Source organism: Apus apus, chromosome 4 (assembly GCF_020740795.1).
Source record: "Apus apus isolate bApuApu2 chromosome 4, bApuApu2.pri.cur, whole genome shotgun sequence".
NCBI classification, from domain to species: Eukaryota; Metazoa; Chordata; class Aves; order Apodiformes; family Apodidae; genus Apus; species Apus apus.
This window is the reverse complement of record NC_067285.1, coordinates 8946317-8971766: the sequence shown is the minus strand read 5'-3', so window position 1 is coordinate 8971766 and position 25450 is coordinate 8946317. Positions and strand designations below refer to the sequence as shown.

Below are 25450 nucleotides of genomic sequence, written 5' to 3'. Positions count from 1 at the left end.
TGGGTTAGACGAACAGCAAAACTGGCCAGAGATATTCCATCCCATATATCTACGTAGGCTCGGGGGAAGGTCGGAGATGACAGAAGAAAACTTCCTTCCTGCTTCGCTCTCTCGCTGCTTCTCTCAGCCTCTCTGTCTGCCTTCCTTCTTCTCTCTTTTTTTCTCTTTCTTTCGTTCGTGGCCGGCGTCTGGGAAAACACCATCTGCCCATCATCGTCGACCCATCAACCTCAAGCCCTCCTGACCCTCGTAACTCTCTGCCTTTCCCCAGGAGCAGCTTCGGGATTCCTCGGAATTGTCTTTTCTGAGGGAAGTGCTGTGGGAGTTGCTGGGGGTGGGGGGAGGCGAGAGGCTTCTACCACACCTTTGTATAATCACTATATATATACACTCTTATATCACGTATTAGTATTACAAATAAAGTTGCACGGTTCAGTTTTTAATCCAGCCAAGTCTCTCTCTCTTTTTTTCTCTCTCTCCTTCCCTACCTGGGTGGGAGGGGGAAAGGATCGAGAGCATTGATGTCAAACTGAGTCAAATGTTGACACAGCAGAATCTTCCTTCCCTCCTCTCCATGCATTTCCTTGAAGATCTACACATTTCCACCATCTCTGTTGTCCATAATGACTCTTTATGGATTCTGAAGTGGTGCTGGCTTCTTGAAAAGAAGCGGCTAACAGATGGCATGAGAGGAACCATGGGATCCTGTTTGTTTGATTTTCAGAAGAAAACTCTGGCTACGTATCCAACCAACAGCTACAGGCGTAACCCCAGGAGGCAGAGACCAGCCCCAGCAGCAGACAGGTGGCGAGAGCTACCACACCGTTCAGATGCTCCTCCATCACATGGAAGCAGAGACCTGTCGTGAAGCAAAAGGCTGTTTGTTACCATGCCTGTGTTTTGTGCCAGTTACGAGGCAGTCACACTGAAAGATGTCGCTTTGATATAAATCTCTTCAGGTAGTGAATGTTAAACACCACCCACTGCTGGGCAGGTGTATGATTTTGCAGGACTGGAGCCTGCACCCAGGAGTCATTAGCAAGACTGTGCTTATCTTCAGTCCATGGACTGGACCGCTGGGCCTGATGCAACAGCTGCACAGCAGGATATCATAATTAGCAGAGATGCAACACAGTGAATAATTAGAAAGATAAGGAAATGCCACTGAAGTTTATAGGAGGGAAAAAATTTCCTTAGATCTAGACAATCTCGTGTCACCACGAAACTTAAGGCTCGACTTTTCCAGGGGTCCGACGGAGCGCAGCTGTTAAACAGCAGTAACTTCTCTGCTGCGGGGAAGCCGTCATTACCAGGGAAGCGAGGAGGGCCGGGAGGCAGCGCCCCAGCCCCTTTGCCAGGGGAGCCCTCGCCTCCCCCAGCCCCACGCCCGCCCCGCCGGGCCGAGGCAGAGCCGGGGCTGCCCCGCGGAGCCCGCCCCGCCCCGCTGCCAGCCGGCGGGCACCGTCACCCCGTCGCTTTCGCTTTCCCTTCAGCCTCGCCGGAGCCCAGCGCCCAGGCAAGCCCCTGCCCAGCTCCAAGGCAAGCCCCTGCCCAGCTCCGTGCCCCCCCCGCGTTGCGCCAGCCGCCCTCCCCGCTCGCATCAGGGAGCCCACTCCGCTCCCCGGCCCGCCTCGCCGCCTTCCCCACTCCCGTCCTGCCCCCAGCTGCCTGCCTGCCCGCCCTCCCCGCATCCGGCCGCCGTCTTCCCTCTCCTCCGCGCCTTCTCCTTCCCTTTCCCCTCCGGCCCCAGCCTGGCTGCCCAGCCCGCTGCTCGCCACTCGCGTCTGACGCCCACGGGCAGAGCTGGAGGAAGCGGCTTCTGCCTCGCTCAGCGCTGAACGCGTGGGCCCTGCGGGCGGCTGCACCGGCTGCACCGCCGTGCCCTGAGCGGGACAGACCGGCTGGCACCGCGCTCCGCCGTGTGCGGGCTCGGTAGCGTCTGCGAAGCCCGTTTCCTCCTTCCCTGGTGCGGGGCTGCTTTCCCCGGGGCTGCCCCTGTGCTACTCTTCTCCTCACCCTACGGCCTGTGCGCTCTTCTGGCCTTATTTTTTAAAAGACGGCGAGAAACGTATTTGTTTGTCAAAGCCACACCTAGACCTCAGCTTTTGGGAACTGTTGTTAGTGTTCAGGTGGCTCAAAAACCTTAATCAGTGCCCCAGACCAGCTGAGGTGTCTTAAAAACCTCAGTCAGTGCCCCAGACCAGCCCAGCTGGGGTGGTGCCGGCAGCCATGAAGCTGCAGGGCCCAGCTGGCAGCCTCTGAGCTGCCAGCAAGGTCACCAGGTACTTTGCAAACTAAATCTAGACACGTACTCTTTGGAGTAAATGTATTATAAAAGCAAGCTTAATCTGCCTGAATACGAGGAAAGGGTGGGTATCACTGCGGCTCCTTCACATGAAAACCTGGAGCCAGAGTTGGAGAAGGTGGCTGAGCACATAGCAATGCAAGGGAAGGTGGAGGTCCTGTGCTGGCTGCCCCACTGCTCCTCTCACCCCCACTGGGCTGGTGTAGGTCTTTGCGCTATCAGAAAAATCACTCTTCCTGTAGTTTTTTGCCTCTAAATAAACTTCCTGAGTTGGCAACTCAGAACATGGAAGAGGAGGAGAGAGAGCAGTTTTTCATTAGGAAAAAGTCATGAGATCAGCTCAGCCTTGTTGTCTAGCAGTGCCCTGTGTTGCTTTTGAGATGAGTGAAGATGTTTCAAGCCTACACTGTCACAAAAATAATGTTGGTTGAAATACAGCAATTCATGTAAGAAGCTCCTCTATGTGATGAAAATGCCTTTTAATTTCCAAGAAACACTTCACAACTGTTTTTTTTTTTTCCCCCTAACAACTGTACACATGTATTAATTAATTATGAGAAGAATATAAAATTCATATGTTGATATAGACAAAACAGAAACGAAACCCTAAGATCCCATCCATGAAAGATAATACAGAGTTTTTTTCTCTTGTGCACGTTGACTGTGTATATGCAAATGAAAACACAGGAGCTCTCTGGTTGTCTTAATACTGGATAGGATTACAGTTACAAATATTTTTCTGTTAGTTGTCCTTGCTTTCTCCCCAGCATATTTCTTTCCAGACCGTGAAAAATTTTCTGGGAATTAGTCCTAAGATCTCTCAACATAAAAGTGTGTTTACTTTTGTTCTTATCTGCATTTTTGAGAGTGGTATTAGACAAGTCACTTTTGGTAACTGTCACAAGGCAATACAGACAGCTGAGCATGTGCAATCTCATGTTAATTCAGTGCCAGAAATCTATAGCCACTCTTAGTTGATGAAGTAGTATACAGCATAATGGACTAAAAACCTCACATGTATCTGGTTTAATGCTTTGGTTTATGAAAGTATTTCTAAAAGTATAGTGTTCATTGAGGGACACTTACATTCTTCTGCTTTTATTTGTAGATGTCGGGAGATCAGCATGTTGATCCCTGTACTCAAGAGAGTGGTGATGAAGATCACAATGATATAGTTGATGCAAGGCCAGACAGAAGCAGCAGATTCTCACTTTTTGGAAAGTAAGTTCACAGAATCATAGAATACCAGGTTGGAAGAGACATAAAAAATCATCTGGTCCAACCTCTCTTGGCAAAAGCACAGTCTAGGCAAGAAGGCCCAGCACTCTGTCCAGCTGAATCTTTAAAGTGTCCAGTGTTAGGGAATCCACCACCTCCCTGGAGAAATTATTCCAATGGCTGATTGTTATTGTGACAACTTTTCCTCTTATGTCCGATTGGAACCTCCCCAGGATTAACTTATATCCATTACCCCTCATCTTTTCCATATGACTCCTTGTAAAAAGGGAGTCTCCATCTTCTTTGCAGCCACCTTTGAGTGCTGTAACATGGTGATAAGATCTTCCCTAAGCCTTCTTTAGTCAAGGCTGAACGAACACATTTCTCTCAGCCTTTCCTAGTACTGCAGTCCTTTGATCATCTTTGTGGCCCTTCTCTGGAGCTTTTCCAGCCTGTCCACATCTTTTTTGTATAGTGAGGACCAAAACTGAACACAGTATTCCAGATGTGGCTTAATAAGTGCTGAGTAGAATGGGATGATGACTTCTTTATCTCTGCTGGTGATGCCCTTGTTGATGCAGGCCAGCATCTTGTTGGCTTTCTTTGCCACTGAAGCACACAATTCACTCATATTGATCTTGTTGTCCACTAAGACCCCCCAAGTCCCCTTTCCACAGAGCTGCTCTCCAGCCAGTTAGATCCCAGCCTGTGCTGCACTCCTGGATTATGTTTTCCAAGGTGCAAGACCTTACACTTGTCTATGGTAGACTTTGTAAGTTTCTTGTTAGCCCACTCTTCCAACCTATCCAGATAAGTTACTACTTTTATTCCTGTTATTGTTGCATCAGCTGTCATGCCTCCCTTCTGATGGGATTTTGGTGTTCAGTTTGTCGTGTCCAAAATATCCTAGATGGTCTGGATATGGAGATGGTTTTTGTTGTATACGTTTAATCTATCTGGTCTGTACCTTAAAGCATCTATCATATCTTCCTACAGGGAAACCTATAGTGTCTGCCATAAGCTTTATTTGGTAGTCAAGAGACCACTAAGTTCATTTAGCATCAATTATAGTCCCTTGTCTTAAACATTGCCCTTTGGTGGAGCTTGCAATTAAATATGCCATTAATTATCTATTTTATTGCATTCAGCTCAGCTAATCTCCTGCATCATCAAAATCCCTTGCTGACTATTTCAGTTAGTTTAAAGCCTGGATGTGCCATTTAGGTTGTAGCACAAAGAAGCCTCACTGAGTTTAGAGACATAAGCCATTACATAATAAATTAAAAGCCTTTCATTTTAAGATATGGTAGTCTCACTGAAGCATAACTTGACTATCATTAAACGTGTAGGAAGCAATAACTATATACTGCTTGTATATTCTCCTGAAAACACTAGATAAATGTGATTGAAAATGCAAAAAAAATGAAAAATGAACATGCAAAATTTACAAATGCTGGTGATCGTTTGCAGATAGCTACTTCACATATGTGAACTTCATGGATGTAGAGAGATTTTATTAGGGGTGTTTATTACAAAGACTGTTGTATTTACAGAGAGGTTTGATATATTTTTTTTTTTACTATGGAACATTCACATTCAAATGAACAGTATAATTCAGAGAAAGCACATGGAGAATATAATTTTATTTTTGCTGCTTATTATATGAGTCTAATGGGGGCAACAAATCTGTGAGAGAAGTGAAGATGCCTTAGTCTTAGGATTCTTCATGCGCTGTTAAGCAAATAACTTCATTTTCTCTGTCTCATTTTATCATTCCTTAAATATGCTTTATGATGTATATTAGTAATGTTAGCAGAATCACATCATGCAAAATAGACAGCATAATATTTGTTGCTAAATCTTGTCAAACAGTTTTCAAAAGTTTCTCTTAAACTTGGTAAAATGTGAGTTTTAATATCTGAATTGGTCTTCTTTATAAGGGGTGATACGCTAATACTATTATTAAATTTCACAGTTTGAAGTTAATAATTCCTGAAGGAAAGGCAATAATCAGCATTCCTATCACTTTTCCTGTAAGAAATTTTTCAAATAATGAGGCATTAATCTTTCAGAAATTCCTTGAATTTGAAACATTTTTCTTTAGAAGTAACATTTGCACAGTTTAAATATAATGTAATTAAGAAGATTCAACTTAAGACTTTGAAGCAAAAAAAATAAGTGAGAAATCCATCAGTTTCTTGAAGAAGGTGATGATTGCCTAAAGAAGAATGAGCTGGTTGACAACAAAAGTCTTAAAAATCCAAGCACATTGACAATGTCTTTTTCTTAGGAAACTAAAACTCTTTTGCCTGAAGGAAGATAGGAATATGAGAGTATAAAGGAAGATGGTGTATGATTTTAAATCATGACTGTAGTGGAGGAGAAGATGACTGGAGAATGATCACTCCTTGTACATCACAGGAAATCTAGGGGACATCCAATGAAAAGTTCATGCAGGAGGTTTAAAACAACTGCTAAGACATAATTTTCACATAGGGCAGAATGCAATTCTAGAAGTAAAAGTCACAAGATAATGCAGATGTCGAGATTTTAGATGAGTTCAGAAGAGATGAGATGTATTTGTGGGAGAAAAGTCCAGTGGGAATATCAATCTTTGGTGCAAGATGTTCCTAAATCAGGTTTCTCTGAGAAAATACTATATATCAAATTTCTTCTGTTCGATTTCTTAAAAGTCATTTCAAGTCAGTACAAGATACTGGGCTAGATGTATTTTTAGTTGGACCCAGCACGGTTCTGTGTGTTAATTGCCAATGCAACATGAAATTAATACCTGTAAAATAAAATGTCTAGAAAGCTTTAGATTGACTACAATGTTATGGTTCCTTTTTTTGTTTTACAACCCAGTTTTTACTAGCTGTGTGGACCTTTCAATGGAATTTCACATTGTGTTTCATTTTTTATTGCTTAAAACTTACAAGCTCAATAGGAAAACAAGTAACTTCTATTGTTAAACAGGCACGTTAATTTAAATTGAAGAGAAAAAAGCAGTGAGAAACTGAATTCAAAACTGTGCAGAAAGACCAGCTGTTTCCAGTAGCTTCACATCTACAGTTCACCATTCTCTGGCTGTGACTGGAAATTTATCTACCATGACCAGTGATAGAACTGAGTGAAAATCTTATTTCTCTAAATAAACTACAGCTTATTTCTCTCCAAGAAGTCTGTGAGCCTGCTTTTCCATGGAGGTCACGAAGCTCAGATCAAGTCACAGCGTGGCAGGTTCATCTGGCTGCACCACAGTTTAGGGGAGTTATCTTCTACTTATTTCCTTTTCTTTGAAAAAGCGCTAGTACTTAGCTAATGTTGGTGGGGGAAAAGTGATTGATGGGGAAAAACGTTTAATGAAGTGAGTTTCGAATTAACAGCTGCCGGTAGTGTTTCGTTTAGGGGTTTGTCAGCCACTAGATGGCAGGAGGGTATCAGTTTTGGTGACTTCAAAGATGTGGACAAAAATTAAGGGAGAGTTACAGTTGCAAAGAAAAAAGTTATGTTTCAGAAAGCAGAAACAGCAGGATACACTCTGGCAAGCCAGCGTGCAACAACATTTTGAAATATGGTTAAGCAAAGATTGAACTGAGGATTACAAATGCGTATTTTCATTCTTTATGTGATAGTTAGAAACTAATATCATTTTTCCCATATAAATGTTTCTTTTCTATGCTTTATGTGTCCCTGTTGCACTTTTGAGGCTTTAAAAATAGCTGTAACTCTCCACAGGATGATTTAATATCTTCATTTGCTCTCTTTTGTCTTTTATTGGGGAACTCAGGTAGGGAGATTCATAGCAGCAAACCTATTTTATTATCCAGGAAACATCATGTGACATGAAATGGAGTAAAATTGTGGTTCCACTGTATTGAGTAGAGCTAAGATTTCTTTTACTCCTAATGAAAGTTGTTTGGTTTTTTGTTTTGTTTTGTTTTGTTTTGTTTTGTTTTAAAGCCACATCTGAAAATTCCCAAAGCTTGGTAGACTTGCACTGTCAATAATCATGACAGTCTACAGATTTCAGTGAAGAAGCATAATGGAGAAAAGGGTGGTTGTTAGTAGCATCTAGGTACCAGTTCTATTCTAATTTAATTGTACAGAACTGGTTACTTTTATCTACTCCTTCCCTACTGTCTTGTTTTGAAGTAATTTTTCTCCTTCTCATCTGGAAACAGAAAACATAATTTAAATATATATTTAACAATTCTTGCAAATATCTAATACAGTTGAAACTCTGTGATTCTGTAGTGCCCTTCATGTAGAATCATAGAATCAATAAGGTTTGAAGAGACCTTCAAGATCATTGAATCCAACCATAATCCAACTACCACAACCACTAAACTATATCCTGAAGTGCCACATCTAAATGCTTCTTGAACACCTCCAGGAATGGTGACTCCACCACATACCTGAGCAGCCCATTCCAAGGCCTCACCACTCTTTCAGTAAATATTTTTTTCCTAATATCCAACCTAAACTTCTTTTGCACAGTTTAAACCTATTTCCTCTCATCCTATCGCTAGTTACTTGGGAGAAGAGACCAACACAGACCTCTCTACAATCTCCTTTCAGATAGTTGTAGAGAGCAATAAGATCTCCCCTGAGCCTTCTCTTCTTCAGACTAAATAGGCCAGTTCCCTGAAATATATTGTGAGAAAATTTCAGTGAAATTTGAAAGGCTTGTGGGGTATAATGTCATATAACCACCAAGAGGACTTCAGCTGTTTAACATTGCAACCCCAAAATATCTGTAAGGTATTTATTTCTTCCAAATCAGGCCACTATAAGGTTTGAGGCTTTTCATTTTAATTCATTTGAAAGTTTGCAGTAAACATCAGTGTGCATCTTGCCTTCTGTAGTTGAATGGTTATGATAGTTACATAGTTAAGATATCTGCCAGGCTTGTGAACTAGTACTTAGATCAAAAAGATTCATGGATATAAAGGTTTTCTTTTCATTTGTATTTCATTGTTTTTATTTCGGTTACAGAGCATCAAAGTGGGGAAGCACTGATGTACCAAAGTTGTCTGGTTTAACTTAGTGATGTATCTCAGTATAGCCACATTTGTCAAATAAAGAGCCTTGTCTTTCAAATAGTAATTATTAGTTTTGAGATTCAGCCTCAGCTGAGCTTCAGCTGTGGACCTGTAATAGACATGGATGTCTTTGTTTAATCTTTACTTTTCTGTTGTTCCTCTGTCTTTTGGGGAGTTATTTTCCATCCACTTTTGGTTACCAACAGCTTATTTTTATTTGGTTTGTAAGACGCTGCTTTGCAGGTAGAACTTTATGAAGAACAGTTTCCCAGTGATGCAGATGTGTATGTTTTCCAGAGTTGCCCATTTTGTATTCTTTGGGCCATTTGAAAACACTGGTGCTGATCTAGTTAAATTAGTTTTTTGCTTTGTAGAAGAAATATTAGTGCTGGCACCATATGCTTCTGAAGGAACCATAGTGGCCTCCACTGAGTGACTGTCAGCAGTTCCTCCCTTGAAATTAATGTGTTCAAATCCAGATGATGCCTCGAATGATATCTTATCTTTTTTTATCATAACTTTTACACTTATAAAATTAGTAATGCAGTTCTGTTACAGGTGTTTCAGTGACAGAATATTACAGACCTTTCAGAAATAAATATTGCTAAGAAAAATATCTCTTTTATCCTTAGATATAATAAAAATAGCAAGTTACTTAAAAGCAAGTAACAGCTGATTAGTCATTATCTGAAGTTATGCTCTGGGCTGCAACTCAGAGGTCTGAACTGAACCCTTGGTTCAGCCTCATATTTCCTTTATGTCTGTAACCAAATCACCTTAGTCTATCCTGTAAAGGGGTGATCATCTTTCCTTTTAATATCCCAGCTCCAAAGTCTAGCACAATATAATTTTAATTTTGTTTGGACAGTGTGGGTTTTACTTTGCATAAGGTAAATATCAGTGTATTTCCCCCCAAAGCCCTAACAATAAAGTTTCATGAGCAATAGATTCTGGCATCTGTAGTTTGTTAAAGTTAATTCCTATCTACACAATAAAGAGTTTTTAACATAAAGCAACAGGAATGTTTCAGTTTCATAACTCTCTTTTAAGCCAGAGGTTGTTTGGTTTCTTTATTTACTTATTTATTGTTATTACAGTTTTTGTTAGGTCTGGAACTCAACTTTTGGAGAGCACTGCAGGAGTATTTAACAAGTACTGAAAATCATGTTCAGTGCTTGTACTTTTTCTTGAACACTTACTGGATGTACCATATGGGAAAACACAAGTATCTGAAAAAGTGTCTAGTCTAAAGTGTAAGAACTCATTAATTCACCATCAGTGTTTATTTCTGGTCTCCTTAGAGCCTTTATCTGGTGAAGCACAGCAAACATTGGGTTATCCGTGAACTGTATGTATCTGTAGCAATCACAACAGCGAGGCAAGTATCCTAATTCCTGTTTAGTCTAGTAATTTGTTTCCTTCATCACAACAAACTCTGGGCTGTCATCACACACAATTTGGAGGAAATCTACTATGTAGTGTCATTTTTAAGCTTTCAAAGAAATCAAAACCAAATTAAGCCATGTTTATAATAAACCAAAACTGTTTCAGGGTAAACATATAGGAAACAGCTCTATGAATTAGAATACAAAGATGTTTTCTAAACTGTGCATGTTAGCTGCAATGTGGTCTAGTGGGAGGTGTCCCTGCTCATATCAGGGAGGTTGGAACCTGGTCATCTTGAAGGCCCCTTCCACCCTTAACCATTCTATGATTCTATGATAATTTGAATTATTTTCTTAGAAATATTCATTGTCTAAATATTGTAGTAATAGTGGATCAGGTTATGAAGTGGAGCCTGCTGTCCCACCTCCATCTCAAGATCTGTTGTATTTTCCTACACTCTTACATAGGAACAGTGATAAATCAGAGCAATGGGAGCATGTTTTCTGCTTGTCAGCAAAGGTAGGTCAGGCCTGCATGACCTCAGCTTGCATAGAAAAGTCCAGCGTGACCCACTGCTGACACATGCGAATCTTTGGGCCTGAACAGAGAGCATCCTGTTTCCCTCTCCAATGTAACCCTGAGCATGGTGGGCTCCTAGCATTAGCAAAAGAGATTAGACTTGCTCTTGAGGACAAGCTGAAGCTGTTTTCAGATGCAGTGTGGAGTACCATTTGATGACGAGCCAAGGTACTGTAAAATGCTAATTATCTCTTTCCTTCTTTAGCCCCTGTCTGGAAAATTCATGAATTAATACCCTAAAAATTCAGTTTCAGTGCTTAGATCAAGCTACCCTATTGGCATTTTTGCAATTGCTAAACTTAGCCAGAGTGTTCACAGTGAAATAGTATTGGGGGGGGGGTGGGGGTGTGTGTGTGTGTTTCTTTTATTTTGAGTCATTTTACAAACAGTTCATATAGCAATATATACCTGTTAATTGCTCTTAGTTTCTACTATAGGTGACAGAGGTTTTATCTTTTTTATTTATTTTTTATTTTATTTTTTATTTTCTTTTATATATATATATATGTATATATATATATACATATAGTCTACTGGCAGTTGTCTACACACATTATACTACCTAGGATATGATAGTGTAACATTTCAATTTCCAGAACACCCATGAAAGGTATGTACGTGCAAGTTTTCTAGAAATGGGCAGAAAGGCTTTCAGCAAGCAATAATCTTTATTTGTAAAATTTTACCTTTTGAATGTTATTTGAATATTATGTTGCATACAATATTGTGAGGCCTGCACAGCAGATACCATGTAGCTAATTAGGAAGCTGGAGATGAATTACAAATTGATGATTGAGAGTTTAGAACTTGCTCTGTTTTTGTCCTCTCTGCTGCAAGCCTTAAACCACAACATTGTCATGTAAGCTGTAAATGATACTTAAAATATGAAGTACACAAAAACTAGGACAGTGCTACCTGTTTCTTTTTTTCCCCTTTGCCTTTTTTAACTGTTGCAAAATGCAGACAGTATAAGACATAACAGTCTGGGTTGAAACTTTTTTTACAAAATGTAGCTGGCTAAGCCCCAGTGCACTTTGTCTGCTTCCTTTTTATGTAATAAATAAAAATGCACCCATGGTTTTAATTTTAATTATGTTAAGGCCATCACTAACACATAGTTAAAAGGTGAGGAAGACATATTTAGCTGTAACTATCAGAACTCCAAAGATATATCTAATATACAAAAGTATGCCAGAAGTTGTAGCCTGAGGTTTGCTTTTTCAAACAGCTCAACTCCTTTCATTACGCAATGAGTTTCCAGTTGTCCTGGGCTGGGTTTATTTGTTTTCCAAGATCTTAGAGAAGATTCTTCCTCCTAATTGGAGAAGGATCTGAAACTAAAATGGGATGACAAAAAGCTACAATAGTAGCTCAGAGCCTGAAAATTGTCATGCAATCAGGGATTTAAAATGTATTTCATTTCTCTAACTAAAGTGTGAAGATAATTTGCTTGTAATATACAAATATATAGTGCACTATACACATATATAGGTGATGGAAGATCAGAGGATAGGAGGCACTTTTACTAAGCAAATAATTTATAAATGTGTCTAATGGATTTATAAATGGATCTTGTAAAAAAAGGTTGGGTGTAAACCTAGAGGATGTTCTGCAGATTAAACAGAAGCTGCAGGTTTGTAGAAACTACTGAATAAGGGTTTGTGTCTTGATTTGCAAGAGAACAAACAAAAAGTGTGTTCACATTCAATTGAGTTGTTACTGCAAATTACCACTTGTTTTTCTTTTCTTCATCTCTGAGACTGTTGCACATGTGAAACTTTGTGGTAGGTGCAGCCCCAATACACTTTAGATTGGGATTACAAAGGAACATACAAGTAGCCATTGTTGTAGTTCAGCTAAGTAGCTGCAATGTGATTAGCTGTGATGTCTTGACTGTTAGTTAGGCCAAAGTCCCAGGGGCCTTTATGGTTAAAATATATTTTGGGCAAATGCCATGTTCTGTGGACTGCAACCATATCATTTTTGCAGTTGACATTAAATTATCTTGTGCGGGCACAAGTGGTTTTATCTCTTCAGGGAAGCTAATGTGCAGTAACCAAAGACAGGAATTTGTTTCTGGACTGAGATCCATGTCAGGCTCCATAGTGGACAGCAAGAATGCCTTTATTTCAAGATATTTTTTTTCCAGGAGGTTTGTGACAGTAAAGCAACCTCACACACTCTGGACCTAAACATGGACCTTATCAGGCTACAGAAAACTTAGGAGAATGCCAGAATTTCTTTAAAAAGGTTAAGCATTTAAGTTTGCAAATTTTTTGACAAAATCTACAGCAGTACTGCTAGTTATGTCACAATAAGAACAAAAGTAGGTTTTAATTATTATGTTGTTTTATTGGATGAATGAACTCAGTCCTATCTTGGGCAAAGAATTCTTTTACTGATAGCTCAGGTCTCTCTCAAATCCATTATTAACTTTAATAAGTTCAAGGAAAGTTCAAGGAAATAGTCCCATTGGTTACCTAACTCTTTTCTTTCAAGACTGCTACAGCAATATTTTCCTTTCAAAACTAGTGTGTTTACAGCTTTAAGAAGGACATGGGTTTCCAGAGAAACAAGAAGTACTGTGTCCATTAGCTTTGTTCAAGCAAAAGACTTTGTCTCTGTTGACTTTTACACTGGCTTTGTGTAGTCAGCTGACAATCCAATTCCAAAGATGTCCTTAAGAAGTCATGAACTAATTTGCAGTCCAAAAAGAAGCTGGGGGCTAAATAATTTTTAAGGCCCTGAACCTGAGAACAGTTAAAAGCAGGCATTATTTTACTGCCTTACTAGTCCTGTTGCTTTTAGTAGGCCTGCTCCCAGGAGGAAATTGGAGTACGTTTGTTAGGAGCTGTGGTGTTTGAGTAAGCACACTTGCCATTTGTCTTTATTTCACCCCTTCCCTCGACCCCCTTCAAAAACGACTTTTCAGGGTTTAAGAACTTCATCAGAGTAGTATATGAATATGCAAGGATTGCACAGAATTTATATGTCACTAATAACTATTAACTTTAGACTCCAGCATGTGGCATGCTTCACAATAATTTGAAATTTCTGTAACAAACACAACAAGGCTGTTAGAGGGAACAGAAATCTAGGACCATTTGACTGTTTTTTGTGTTTTAATGTTCTAGGGGTGGTTTTGTATTATTTGTTTATATTTGCAATTCAATTGCAGCTGTCAGTTTTCATGCATTTTGTGTAAGACATCTCCTTGCCATAGTAAGCAACATAGGTGAAATAGCTTTTAGATGCTCTCTGGGGAACTTTTATATTCAGTTTTGCAGGACCACATTTATTCTGCCAACCTGATGCAATATTAATGGGAAAAGGCAACAGGGTAATATATTATTTGCATGCAGCTCTAAATCTGTGTGACACTTTACCAAAAAGGATCTGACAAAGAACAAAGAGTCTGTCTTAAAGAACTTAAGATCTAAAAGCTCTAGTCAGGTTTAACAAGTGTCTTTTGCTTGTTATTGCCAATAGGTTTCAAGAGGAAAAAAATCCAAAGAGGGGAAAGTGTACAGTAATTAGGAGTGTACTAAATATGGCGAAATTAGACTGGATAAAAGTATTAAAGCTGGATAAAAGTATTAAATCCGGCAGAGAGAAGGTTATGTAGGAGTACGACATATTAATGCATGATCATCAGAAAGTATCAGACATATTAATAGACCACTAATCATTGAAACTAAGGTAGAAACAAAATATTGAACCTTTGTTTGTCTAGTTTATGAATTCTGTTTCCTGTTCAGTTCTTTTGGGAGAATAACTGAATTGGTGTCCAGCACACTCAGTTTTACTACACAACGCTTGGTGATGCTTCGTGAATTGCAATACAATCCTCTTGCATTTTCATTGTTTCCTATATATCCTTTAACTACCTATTAAAAAAAAATATCCAATCCAGCATTTTTCCCCAGGAGATCAAACAGCACCTGTGATGAGCAGTAGTTGCAAACATCATTTATACTGTGCATGCAATGATGGAAGCAGTGGAGATTGTTAGAAAGAACAGCATAGAGCAACACAAACTGCCAAACATTCAATCAGCAATATAGGCTATGTAAGTTTCTTCAGAGGTCTTATAACTAAATTTGTAACATATTGTCCCTTACACTTACTCCACAGCATTGTAACTCCATGGGTTATTTATTCAAATGAAGCCTCTAAAGAGGTTTCCAAAGGTAAAAGTCATGAGGGAAACATCTCAGTTGTTTGTAATATAATAAAGAGCATTGAAGTTTTAAGATACTTGCATCCCACAACATTTAATGTATGAAAGATGTGTTGGATGTTGATGGATTACCTGAGCAGATTTGTACTATAGACTTTGTCACTGTACCACTGCTGAAATCTTCCCTGGACCCAACAGAAAGGCTGTCAATGTGACAAAAACTAAAATAAAACTGTTCTCCAGTGCCAAAAAGCATGGGGACTCCAGAAGGGAACCTGAGATTAGCTGTTCTGCAAAGATAGCATATTTTTTCAAGGGAAATTTTCTTTTTAACAAAAATTTGTTATCAGTCATTAAAAAATTATTCACAGTTGCTCATTGTATTAAAGAAACATGCCAGAGTAAAAACTGTGACAGTGTTTTGTGATATTCCTTACCAAGGAAAGCCCAAATTTGCTGAACTTCATGGAGTGAGACAGAGTTCTCTTCTTTTGTGTGTACTTCAAATAGAAATGAATGTAATCAGTTCACCTCTGAATGTCAACTTCCTTAAATTTAATAGTTGCAATTACAGAATTTTTTAATCTGCTTACATTTTTCCGTACAGCAAAAGTCCCTAACTTTCCTGGGAGAGGAAGGGACTGAAGCTGTTTTCAAAGCCCAGAAATCCTTCGGTAATACCTTTTTTAGAGTTCATTTTAATTAACACGTTGATTTCCTCTTAGCAAAGCAAACAAACAGGAACAAACCAGGAAACTCCTCCCACAGAATCATAGAATGGTTTGGGTTAGAAAGGACCTTAAAGATCATCTAGTTCCAACCCACCTGCCATAGGCAGAGACACCTCCCAATAGACCAGATTGCTCAAAGCCCCATCCAACCTGGCCTTGAAAACTTGCAGGGATGGGGCAGACACAGCTTCCCTGGGCAACGTGGGCCAGTGTCTCACCACCCTCATACTGAAGCATTTCTTCCTAATGTCTAACCTAAATTTCCCCTCTTTTGGTTTGAAACTGTTCCCCTTTGTCCTATCTCTCCATGCCCTTGTAACAAGTCCCTCTCCAGCTTTCCTCTAGCCCCCTCAGGTACTGGAAAGCCACTATAAGATTTCCTCTGAGCCTTCTGTTCTCCAGACTGAACAACTCCAACTCTTTCAGCCTGTCTTCATAGAGGGAGGTGCTCCAGCCCTCTAATGAAAGTGGCCCCCTCTGGATTTGCTCAAACAGCTCCCTCTCCATATGCTGGGGGCTCCAGAACAGAACACAGTATTGAATCACCAATCATTATGGTGGTAATGCAATCACATTCGTGGATATACTCTTGTCAAGCAGGGGCCTGGACTTAGCGACACACAAAATGTGCAAGTTATATGACAGTGGAGTTTCAATTTTGCTGAACCCTTGACTGGAGGGAGAGAACATGAAATATGTGAGAGCACTGATAGGAAGAATATTTCTGTCTAAGGAAAAGATCAGTGACCACTAGCAGAGTGAGGAGTTACAGCCCAATTGTAATTAAAAGCTGAAGAGTACACAGTAATAAAGTTCAAGTTTCTATTTAGTCTGGACAAGTTGGAATCCCAAATGTGAGAAATTAAAGATACTGGAAGTTAGAGAGACAGAATGAAATAAAACTGAGGGCAAATAGTTTATAATATTTTATAACAATATGTAACCAACTTGTGGAAACTCTTTCGCAAATTGTGGTGATTAGAACTCTTACTAAAAACAACAGCAGTAAACGTTTATATTCATGTGACCAGTTTAAAGCTGAGAAAATAAAAAATTAGCTGGAAAGCTTTAGGCTTTCAGCCATAAGCCAGCCCATCACTCAGGGCATTTCCCTTAAGGACTGATTACTACATATTTAGTGCTCTTTATTAGTCATTATTAGAAGGTTTGATTTAGGTTGTTGAAACGGAAAGATTGGACCGTATACTGTCAGTTAAGTCCAGTCAAGCAATATCCTTATTGCACTATGTTGACACAGAGAACAGAACAAAAAAGTTTCTCTCTGGATTGCAGGCCCAGGATATGGGTACTCCACAGTCTTTGCTTCCTTATTTGTTTAGTTTGGGCAGATACCAAAAGATTTCTGGAACTTTTTGTTGGCTGCCAGTAAAGACATGCTAGTTGTAACCCTACAAAGCATGCTGTGGTTGCTTAGTATCCCATTAGCCTGTTCAGTTTGGAAGGAATCATTAGGAAAATCCACACTGTCCTCTGTAAAGGGATGGGGAAGTGGTAGTGTTATGTGTGGTACCCTGCTGATGAGGCTTGTCTGTGATATTTAACATTGACCAGTGTAGAGCTTCTGGTGTATTTGTGGGAATACTGGCAGTAGTAGCTACATCTCTTAATTCCCAAGTATTTCTGCATGAATGAGTGCAAACGATTGAACTTGGAAGTGAAGTGGTTTCAGAGAAGTTGTGTGGCTACATTACTCTGCCACTTAATCCCAGCTGCTGTTTTCAGTGAGGCTTTTTGTGAGGTAACATATCTGCATGAGTTCTGGACTAGAATTAGATCACTTCCAGCATTTTAGGAGAGCAGACAGTGCTAACGTGATACCCTGCTGCTCGTGTGGGTCTGAGCCAAGTGTTCACGACTGTTCATGGGTTGCACATACACAGAAACTGAAATATCCCATCATGTATAACAGCCACTGTTAGTCATACAGTTTTTTCAGGAAGTCAGTGAAGCTGGATAGACTTGTATAAACTTGAATCAGTGTGGACTGAGGAAATTAGCCTCTTCGTTGACCTGACTGGTTATTTGTTGTTTTGAAATTTCTTTTTCTCTCTTTGCCAGAGAGCTGTCAAGTGATGAAGGAGCCAGGGGAATTTTAGGCTAAAATAAGAATCCAAGATCTCTTTGAAAGTAAAATGTAGTATTAACATCATACAGCTATGGATAATTCTTTAAAATGGTTAAAATCTTTTCTTGAGGCAAAACATATTTAATTATTGGTCCCAGAGCCCTCAAGAAGCAATATACAAAGAGAATATGAATACTTGCAATTTGCCAGAAAAAACTGTATTTCCAGAGTATCAGACAATATCCTCAAGTAGATACATTCAATATCTTGTTTTGCAGTCTCTAGGAGAGATGACAAGTAGTACAGAGAAAGCCTGCCAGGTGCAGCTATTTAATTTAGCCTTTTATAACAGAACATGAGGAAGCTCAAAGATAAGAAGAAGCTGTTTCAAAATTGTATTGCGGTAGCATTTAAACACAATGAATCATCTAGAAAAAGTTTGTTATAGTTTCCAATTACCCTTGCCCTCTAGTAATAAAAAAGAGGACACTTAAAGCCAAAAGACAACAATTGTTAAATCAGGAAGGTAAGAAAGTAGGTTACCTGAACAACATTTAATCAATTTGCAGCAATCTCTTGTCTACAGGCTATTATTGAAGCAAATAGCTTAGTAATTCTTTAGAAAGATGTCAAATTGAGAATAGTGAAAGTACTTAAATTAATTGAGATTATGGGAAAAATCTAATTTTGTTAAAACCAAACTGTATTATAGTTATTTGTGCTGCAGAAGTAGGTTGTGTTTTCCACTCAGGCATCAACAGTAAATACTATTTGAAGCAGGATGCTGGACCAAATAAATAAGAGAGGTGCTGATAACTTTCTCTGCCCTTTCCTGAGCACTGTTTCTAACTGGGCTTGCTCCAAAGCTTTTTTATAGTTCTGAAGTTGAATCAAATCCTTTATAGATTCTCTCTCAATCCTCTCACTGGCTTCAGTTCTGCTTTAGGAGATGTTACCAACATCTGAAGCCACCTGCTTGGACAAAAAAACTCCACCTCTAAAAGCAAGTACTGCTGATTTCCTCATGCTTATACTTCAGGTGTGCATGCTGGCTGTAGTTGTAGCTCTCAATACTTTATTTAGAATCAATTGGTGACTAATGTCTGTGCCATCTATTTTCATCTCTTTCTAATCCAACCTAAGACTCCTGCACATAGCAGAAAGATGACTACACAGTCATGTTAACAGAACATTTATAGCTTGTTTTGGTTTGGTTTGTTTATATTAAAGTGAAGTTCAGGAATTGATAATTACACTAAAATGTGCTTCATTTCTTGCATAGGTTCAGGCTGCAGTTTGGCAGATCAAATTAATACATGACCTGTTCACATCTATAGCCTTTGTCAGTAGAAACTACCTACTGCTCACTCTTAATCTTCACAGAATTTAGGGATGACAATGATTAAATTAAAAAGTCTAATCATGCTATTGGGTAAACAGCATATCTCCTTGTGCTTGGAGGAGTCTGTCCTCCCATTAATTATTTATAATAAAAGTAAAATATGTCCAGAACCATCATTTGCAAAAGGTTACTGCCAGCCTGACTTCATGTGTAGGTCATTTGTTTTATCTGTGGTTTGGGATCTGTGTATATTGATGTTGGCTGCAGTTCACTCCAGAGTCATTTTACCATCATCAGAATGCAATCACATACAATAATCACTTTATGGAAATCACAAGATCTTGATGCCTCAGTCTGAAATACGAAGAAAGAAAACAAACATTAGAGAAGAAAAAACATTGGGTAGGGCTGCTGGAATAGTTTCACTTAAAATAAATAGGAACACTACATGTGACTGGCCACTAACAATAATTTCATTTGTTTCACATAGAAAAACGAAGAATGGAGAAGAAAACCAGCCAAAGTCCTCTCTCAGTAACCAGTACCGAATTGTTACACCCACGTTCCAGTATAATATGGACTACAAGAAAGTTGGCAAATGTATTATTATAAACAACAAAAATTTTGAAGACAAAACAGGTAATGGTCTTCCTTTGATGATGCTCATCTCGGACTTCAGGATTTTTATATTTTAACTAATCCATAAGGATTTCATTTTTAAAACATGGAATTTTAATGAATGTAAGTAGCTCTTTTGAGAAATAGTTGTTCCTACATTTTATTCCCATTTTTTAACACTTATATTAAATGGTTCTTTGCAGCTTTTCTGCAGTATATTCAAAGAGCATGTCACCTTGCTCTTCCAACTTCAAATTAAACCCTTATCCTAGAATTTAAGGCTGTCTTCTTAAAATTTGAACTTGGGCATCTACAACATATGTTATAACTTCTTTTTCCCTGAGGTACAGCTATGAGCTACAAAAGTTAGTAGCTATACTTTATTCACATTTACTTTTCAGACCATGTACAGTTTCAAAGCAGACAGATACTTACAGTCAACTTTATAGGTCTTTTCCTATAGACTTGGCAAATATGCTGAATGAAGTGTTTACTCAAAAGAATTTACATCAGTTTCTTTTATAGGGGCATCAAAGGGACTCTCTTCAACAGTTTTTCACTGGGGTGCTTTATGCACATTACACTGCATAACCAAAAGGAGAGAGAATAATCCACAGAGCTTCTATGTTGCCACGTGCTGGAGGCATGCCAACGTTTTTCAGGATGAGAGATGTGTTAACATTGAACCTTGCATTATTTTGCATTAAAACAAATCCCAAAATTTGTTCTCAATGCTGAGAATGCTGGGTTGTTTTAAAACCACCTCACCCTGACATTGTTTAGATTTATTAATTATAAACCTAAAAATTTACCTTTGAACACGTGAATTATTTTGAATGGTGTCATGTGCAATCAACCATATTCTTTGTTTTCTGGCAGGAATGGGAACACGCAATGGCACTGATAAAGATGCTGGAGATCTAGCTAAGAGTTTTAGAAACTTAGGTTTTGATGTTCACACATACAATGACCGAAGCCGTGGTGATATGGAACATTTACTGAAGCAAGGTAAAAATTTAGAATCATAGAATAATTTAGAGTGGAAAAGACCTCTGGAAGTCACCAACTCTACCCATTGCTCAAAGCAGGTTGAATTAGAACAGATTTCTTAGGACCCACTGCATGCAATTTTTTACATAGGATTCATATTCTGAATGGATTAGGCTTAATTCCCCAGCTCTCCCTCCAACATCAGTTCAGGAATACAGAGTTTTCTTAGGTGAAGCAGCTGTCCTATGTATTAGGTGAAGAGTCTTGTCATATTAGATAAAGAGTCCAGCCTGTTGACTCCAGTAGGCTAGACTTGGTGACAAATGAAGAATGCATTCATGGTGCTTATCACATTACTAAAATTGCATTATGTCATCTTTATCCACTCTATCTTACACTTTCCAGTTGAGGCCCAATGTATGTATAATCTCAGAAAAACGTGTCTACTAAGTATAATTTTCACTTAAGATGTTACTGTCATTTGGCTAAGAAGCGTTTGGTTTGTAGCTGCTGAGGAGAATCACAGTGATGCTGCTTGTTTTGCCTGTATCCTTCTAAGCCATGGAGAAGAAGGCCTCATCTATGGCACTGATGGACCCATGGCTATCAAGAGTTTGACTGCGCTCTTCAGAGGAGACAAGTGTAAAAGCCTTATAGGAAAACCCAAATTATTTTTCATTCAGGTAATACCCCTAAGGTAAATATATCCTAATGCTGCAGTAGGAAAACATGCCAAGTGGATTATCTGCTCTAGAAGAAACTTGCAGGTTAACTTTTCATTTTAATTGAGGTTTTGTGAAGAAATGTGTTGAGAGGGCTTGACTATTGGTGCCTTATATTGTTTGTTTTTATAAGATAATTTATGTAAAAAATTAACAGATGTAAATAGCATATTGTCATAGTAATTTTGTGCATTATTTCTCTTTGTGTTTGGTAATACATGAACTTCAGACCAGAAAGATAAACTCCCTCTGGTGCGAACAGAGCTGAACACAATATGTGATTATCAATAGAAATAATACTATCCTGGTCTCTACAAGTTACTGCATTCTGCTTAGAAAAATATTTTTTCTCTTCCTCAGTAGACTAAAAAATTATATTGCATTAGCATATAATTAATTTTATACTACTTAAGCTTTTAAAGGCAGCTGTTTCAAACTGTATTAACTGAACATACCATTTGAATTCTTCTTTATTGTAGTACTATGTACATATGGGAGTTGCAGCAGATGTGGTTTTCCCTAGGCTGTTTCATCCATTAATCCTCAACCTCAAAGTGAAAGCTGTTTCTATTTAAAGCTCTTTATACTACTAAAGTGATCTTTCTTTTAATTAAAAGTTTGGAATGTGTACTTTGTTGGCTTTCAAAGTATCTTAAGGGCTACTGGCTCCCATTATATAAGCCCATCAGACTGCTATTTTTTTATAAGACCTGTCAGTCACAGCTACTGATCAAGAGCTGAAACTTACCAACCTGGACTTTTGTCCCATTATGCTCTTCAGCTAAACCACACGATTAAGAGGAAATTAAGAAAAAAAGAGAGAAATGGAAGAACGTTAAAAATGCAATATACTTGAAATGGGTGGTCAAACACTGGAACAGGTTGCCCAGATTGTAGAGTCTCGATCTGTGGAGATATTCCAAACCCATCTGGACACTGTTCTAGACATCTGCTGTAGCTGTCCATGCTTGAGAAGAGGGCTCAGTCTAGGTGACCTCAGGATGTGATTTTGTTATTCTGTGGAATGTAGCGCCACAGCAGTGCATGTCAGGAACCAAAGGCCATGTGTAGTCTGCTGCAAAGAAATTTTCCAGCAGTCTTACTGTTAAAGACATCATGTAATATTTCAGTGCTGAGGATGACTCCAGACTAGTAAAATTAATCATGGGGAGAATAAGCTAATGCTGGGTTTGCACTTTGACAATCCACTGAGATCCACACTCTGCAACACCATTACCTCCCTTTACTGCATGTAATGTATATTTTAAAATGGGTAAGCTAGTAACTTTATTACTGAGCAATTAGATGTCCCCTAGACTTGCATTTCTGCTTCTAATACATGCAAAGTACGGCTTAAAACAGTATTGACTTAAAAATGTTAAGGAAAACTTATTTTTATAACACATTGTTTTTCCTTATTGAACAAGTTATCTTTGTCTTCACTGCTTTCAGGCATGCAGAGGCTCTGAGTTTGATGAAGGTATACAAACTGACTCTGGACCTGCAAATGACACTCTGGAAACGGATGCAAATCCGAGATACAAAATTCCAGTAGAAGCAGATTTTTTATTTGCATATTCCACAGTGCCAGGTAAAGAAGAGTGGGTCAGAGCAGGAAGAGAAGACTAAAAACTTGTGGACTTAACTGTAGACTGACCATTGTTGATGATACTTTGTGCACTGATGGACAAAACACTGAGGTCCAGAGTATGTTGGTCTGGTGTATTATATCCATCCCTCTTACACTAGCTATAGCAAAAGTGGGAAACGTGGCAGGTGAGAAGACACAGACATTACAGATGGTAAAAGCAGTACTGTTTTCTGGGGATCCTACCCTTCCATGTCCCAGTTTAGTGATTATGTTAAATTTGTGATCAAGGCAAGAAGAAGAAGAGTTACAGCACAAAACTTACCCTTAAAGAGGAAAAACCTGAAAACTTACTTCTTGCAGTTTCCCAAATGCAAAATTGTGGAATTGTACTTTAGTAGTGTGAAGTTTGGAGAGTTAATACACATCATTCTCCACTTCTGTGAAGTAAATACATGACACAAGTGATAAGAATTAAACTTTCTTGTGTGTATTGTTACTCTTTGCCCAGAATCTTTCACACAAATTATTGTGTATCTCTCTGCCATTCCATTCTTCAGCACAAGATAATAAGAAAAAAAGAGGAAAAATAATGCCATGTACTTTATCTGTCTTTTCTCTAAGGTTATTACTCCTGGAGGAATCCTGGAAGAGGCTCCTGGTTTGTGCAATCTCTGTGCTCTGTGCTCAATGAGCATGGAAAACAACTTGAAATCATGCAGATCCTCACACGGGTCAACTATGTGGTTGCCACAAATTTTGAGTCACAGTCTGATGATCCACGCTTCAGTGAGAAGAAGCAGATTCCCTGCGTGGTCTCTATGCTCACTAAGGAACTTTACTTCTGAATGTGTATTTTAATGCACCCAGTTATGAAAGATCAGGCTATGGTTTTGGGTGGAAACTTGATCATAAGCTGGAGTAACATTTTTAATGACAGAACAGTAATTACACTAGATTTTTATATTGTATAAGCAAAGGTATCTGATGGATGGACAATATGCAAGATTTTAAAGAAGAAATAAATGCTGTGAGCCAACCTGACAGCTAATACTAACTACTGCAGCTTGATTTCCCTTAGTGTGGCTGTAATTTTTTATGGCTACTGAAGAGCCTTATGTTCTGAGAGTCAGCTACCTGACCAATAAAGGTTTATTCCAGGAAACAGATTGTAAATTAAGAGCAAAAAAATTAAGTCATGAGTCTCCATAATTTCTTTCACTGCTAGCTCATGGAACAATAACTTCCTTGGAGATTTCCAAAAACCATCATATTATGGATATGTCCAGTGATGAAACAGTTTGTAGCTATTTAAAAGGGTGTTTCTTAGTCTCATTTCCTTTTTATGAACATTATTAATGAAGACAGATGGTTGCTCTGTGTTTAATCTGGAAGTCAATTTAATTAGTTATCACTCTAGCATAAGATGGATAAATAAATCAGTATTTGTAGACTGTTTACCTGAATAGTATGGAAATGTAACAAATAGAAAAATCAAAATTAATATCTTTCTAAAAGACTGGCAAACTGTGATTGAATGATGCCTTATGAAAGCACCATTGTAAAGATTTTTGCCTTGCAAATGACAATTAACTGATAGAAGAGGCTGATACAGTGGTATTGCAGTTTTTCTGCTTGCAGAAATAAAAATGTTTGTCTTGATTCTAAAGTTTTCAACCAACAGCAAGCTAATGCCAAGGCTTTGATATAAAACATCAAATTGAATGTTGAAATGATAGAATTCTATGTTCCAGTAACAAATGTGTGTTTTGATATAGGTTCTACTTGTGAGGAATTTTGCCAAGACTGGAAATACTTACTTGAATCAGAAACCAGAAGTGCCTTTTTAGTTACTGTATGGTCTTGATTTTGTATTTTGGACTTATATTAGTAATGTTTATATCCCTACTTTTTATATTCTCTTTAAAGTTGGTAACTAGCTCAAAAAAAAGTAAGTTTAATGATTTGGTTAAACTGATAAATGATTAGTTGTTCACTTTTCCTAGTTACTGCACTCTATACTCTCTTGAAATCTTCTAAGAAAATAAGTGCATAACTATTAAAGCCAAGTTACCAAATTATTAAGTTTATTTTCTTGCAAATACTGGGGCATAATGAGGCATATATTTTTTCATGCAGTCAAATTTACAGTTGTTTATATTAAATAAATTATTGTTTTATGGACATCTCGAGCATGAAATCAATAAAGACCTTTTTTTAAAATTTCCTATTCATATCTGCCTGGTGAAGTGAAAACCAACCAAAACCATCCCAAAACCTTCCTCAGCCAAGAACGCAGATGGTCTTCAGCATCTTTGTCAAGATAAGGTTTACAGTGTCAGTTGAAAAGTAGTTTAGAAAAGTAAGCTGGCATCAGGTGGCTTGGATTAGAGGCTACATCCTCTCTTGGTGTAAACTGAAACTGAAAATGTTTGAATACAAGAATCCTGATCTACCTGCATTTAATCCTGTCTTGTGTATAAAATGTCTTTATACAGTAAACTGTACATTGGTCTAGGAGTTCATATAAAAATAATCTTCCTATTATTTCTGGTAAAGAGCTCCATCTTAAACTATTTTTTCAAAGTATTGTTTTACCATCAGAATTGTGTCCAGTCAATACTTCAGGATTGGTTACTTCTTTGGAAGCTTTTTCATGT

At 38.5% G+C, this 25450-nt stretch overlaps 1 protein-coding gene across 1 annotated transcript; it reads left to right on the top strand.

Moving 5' to 3' along the window:
• Positions 1-1477: 1477 nt before the first annotated feature.
• CASP7 (caspase 7) lies at positions 1478-25020 on the top strand. The gene is made up of 7 exons (XM_051618870.1): positions 1478-1539; positions 3414-3526; positions 19363-19511; positions 20370-20498; positions 20988-21163; positions 22655-22793; positions 23415-25020. Exons 2-7 carry the CDS (start codon positions 3414-3416, stop codon positions 23636-23638), a joined length of 930 nt encoding a protein of 309 aa, XP_051474830.1. The 5' UTR covers positions 1478-1539; the 3' UTR covers positions 23639-25020.
• The last annotated feature ends 430 nt before the right edge of the window (positions 25021-25450 follow it).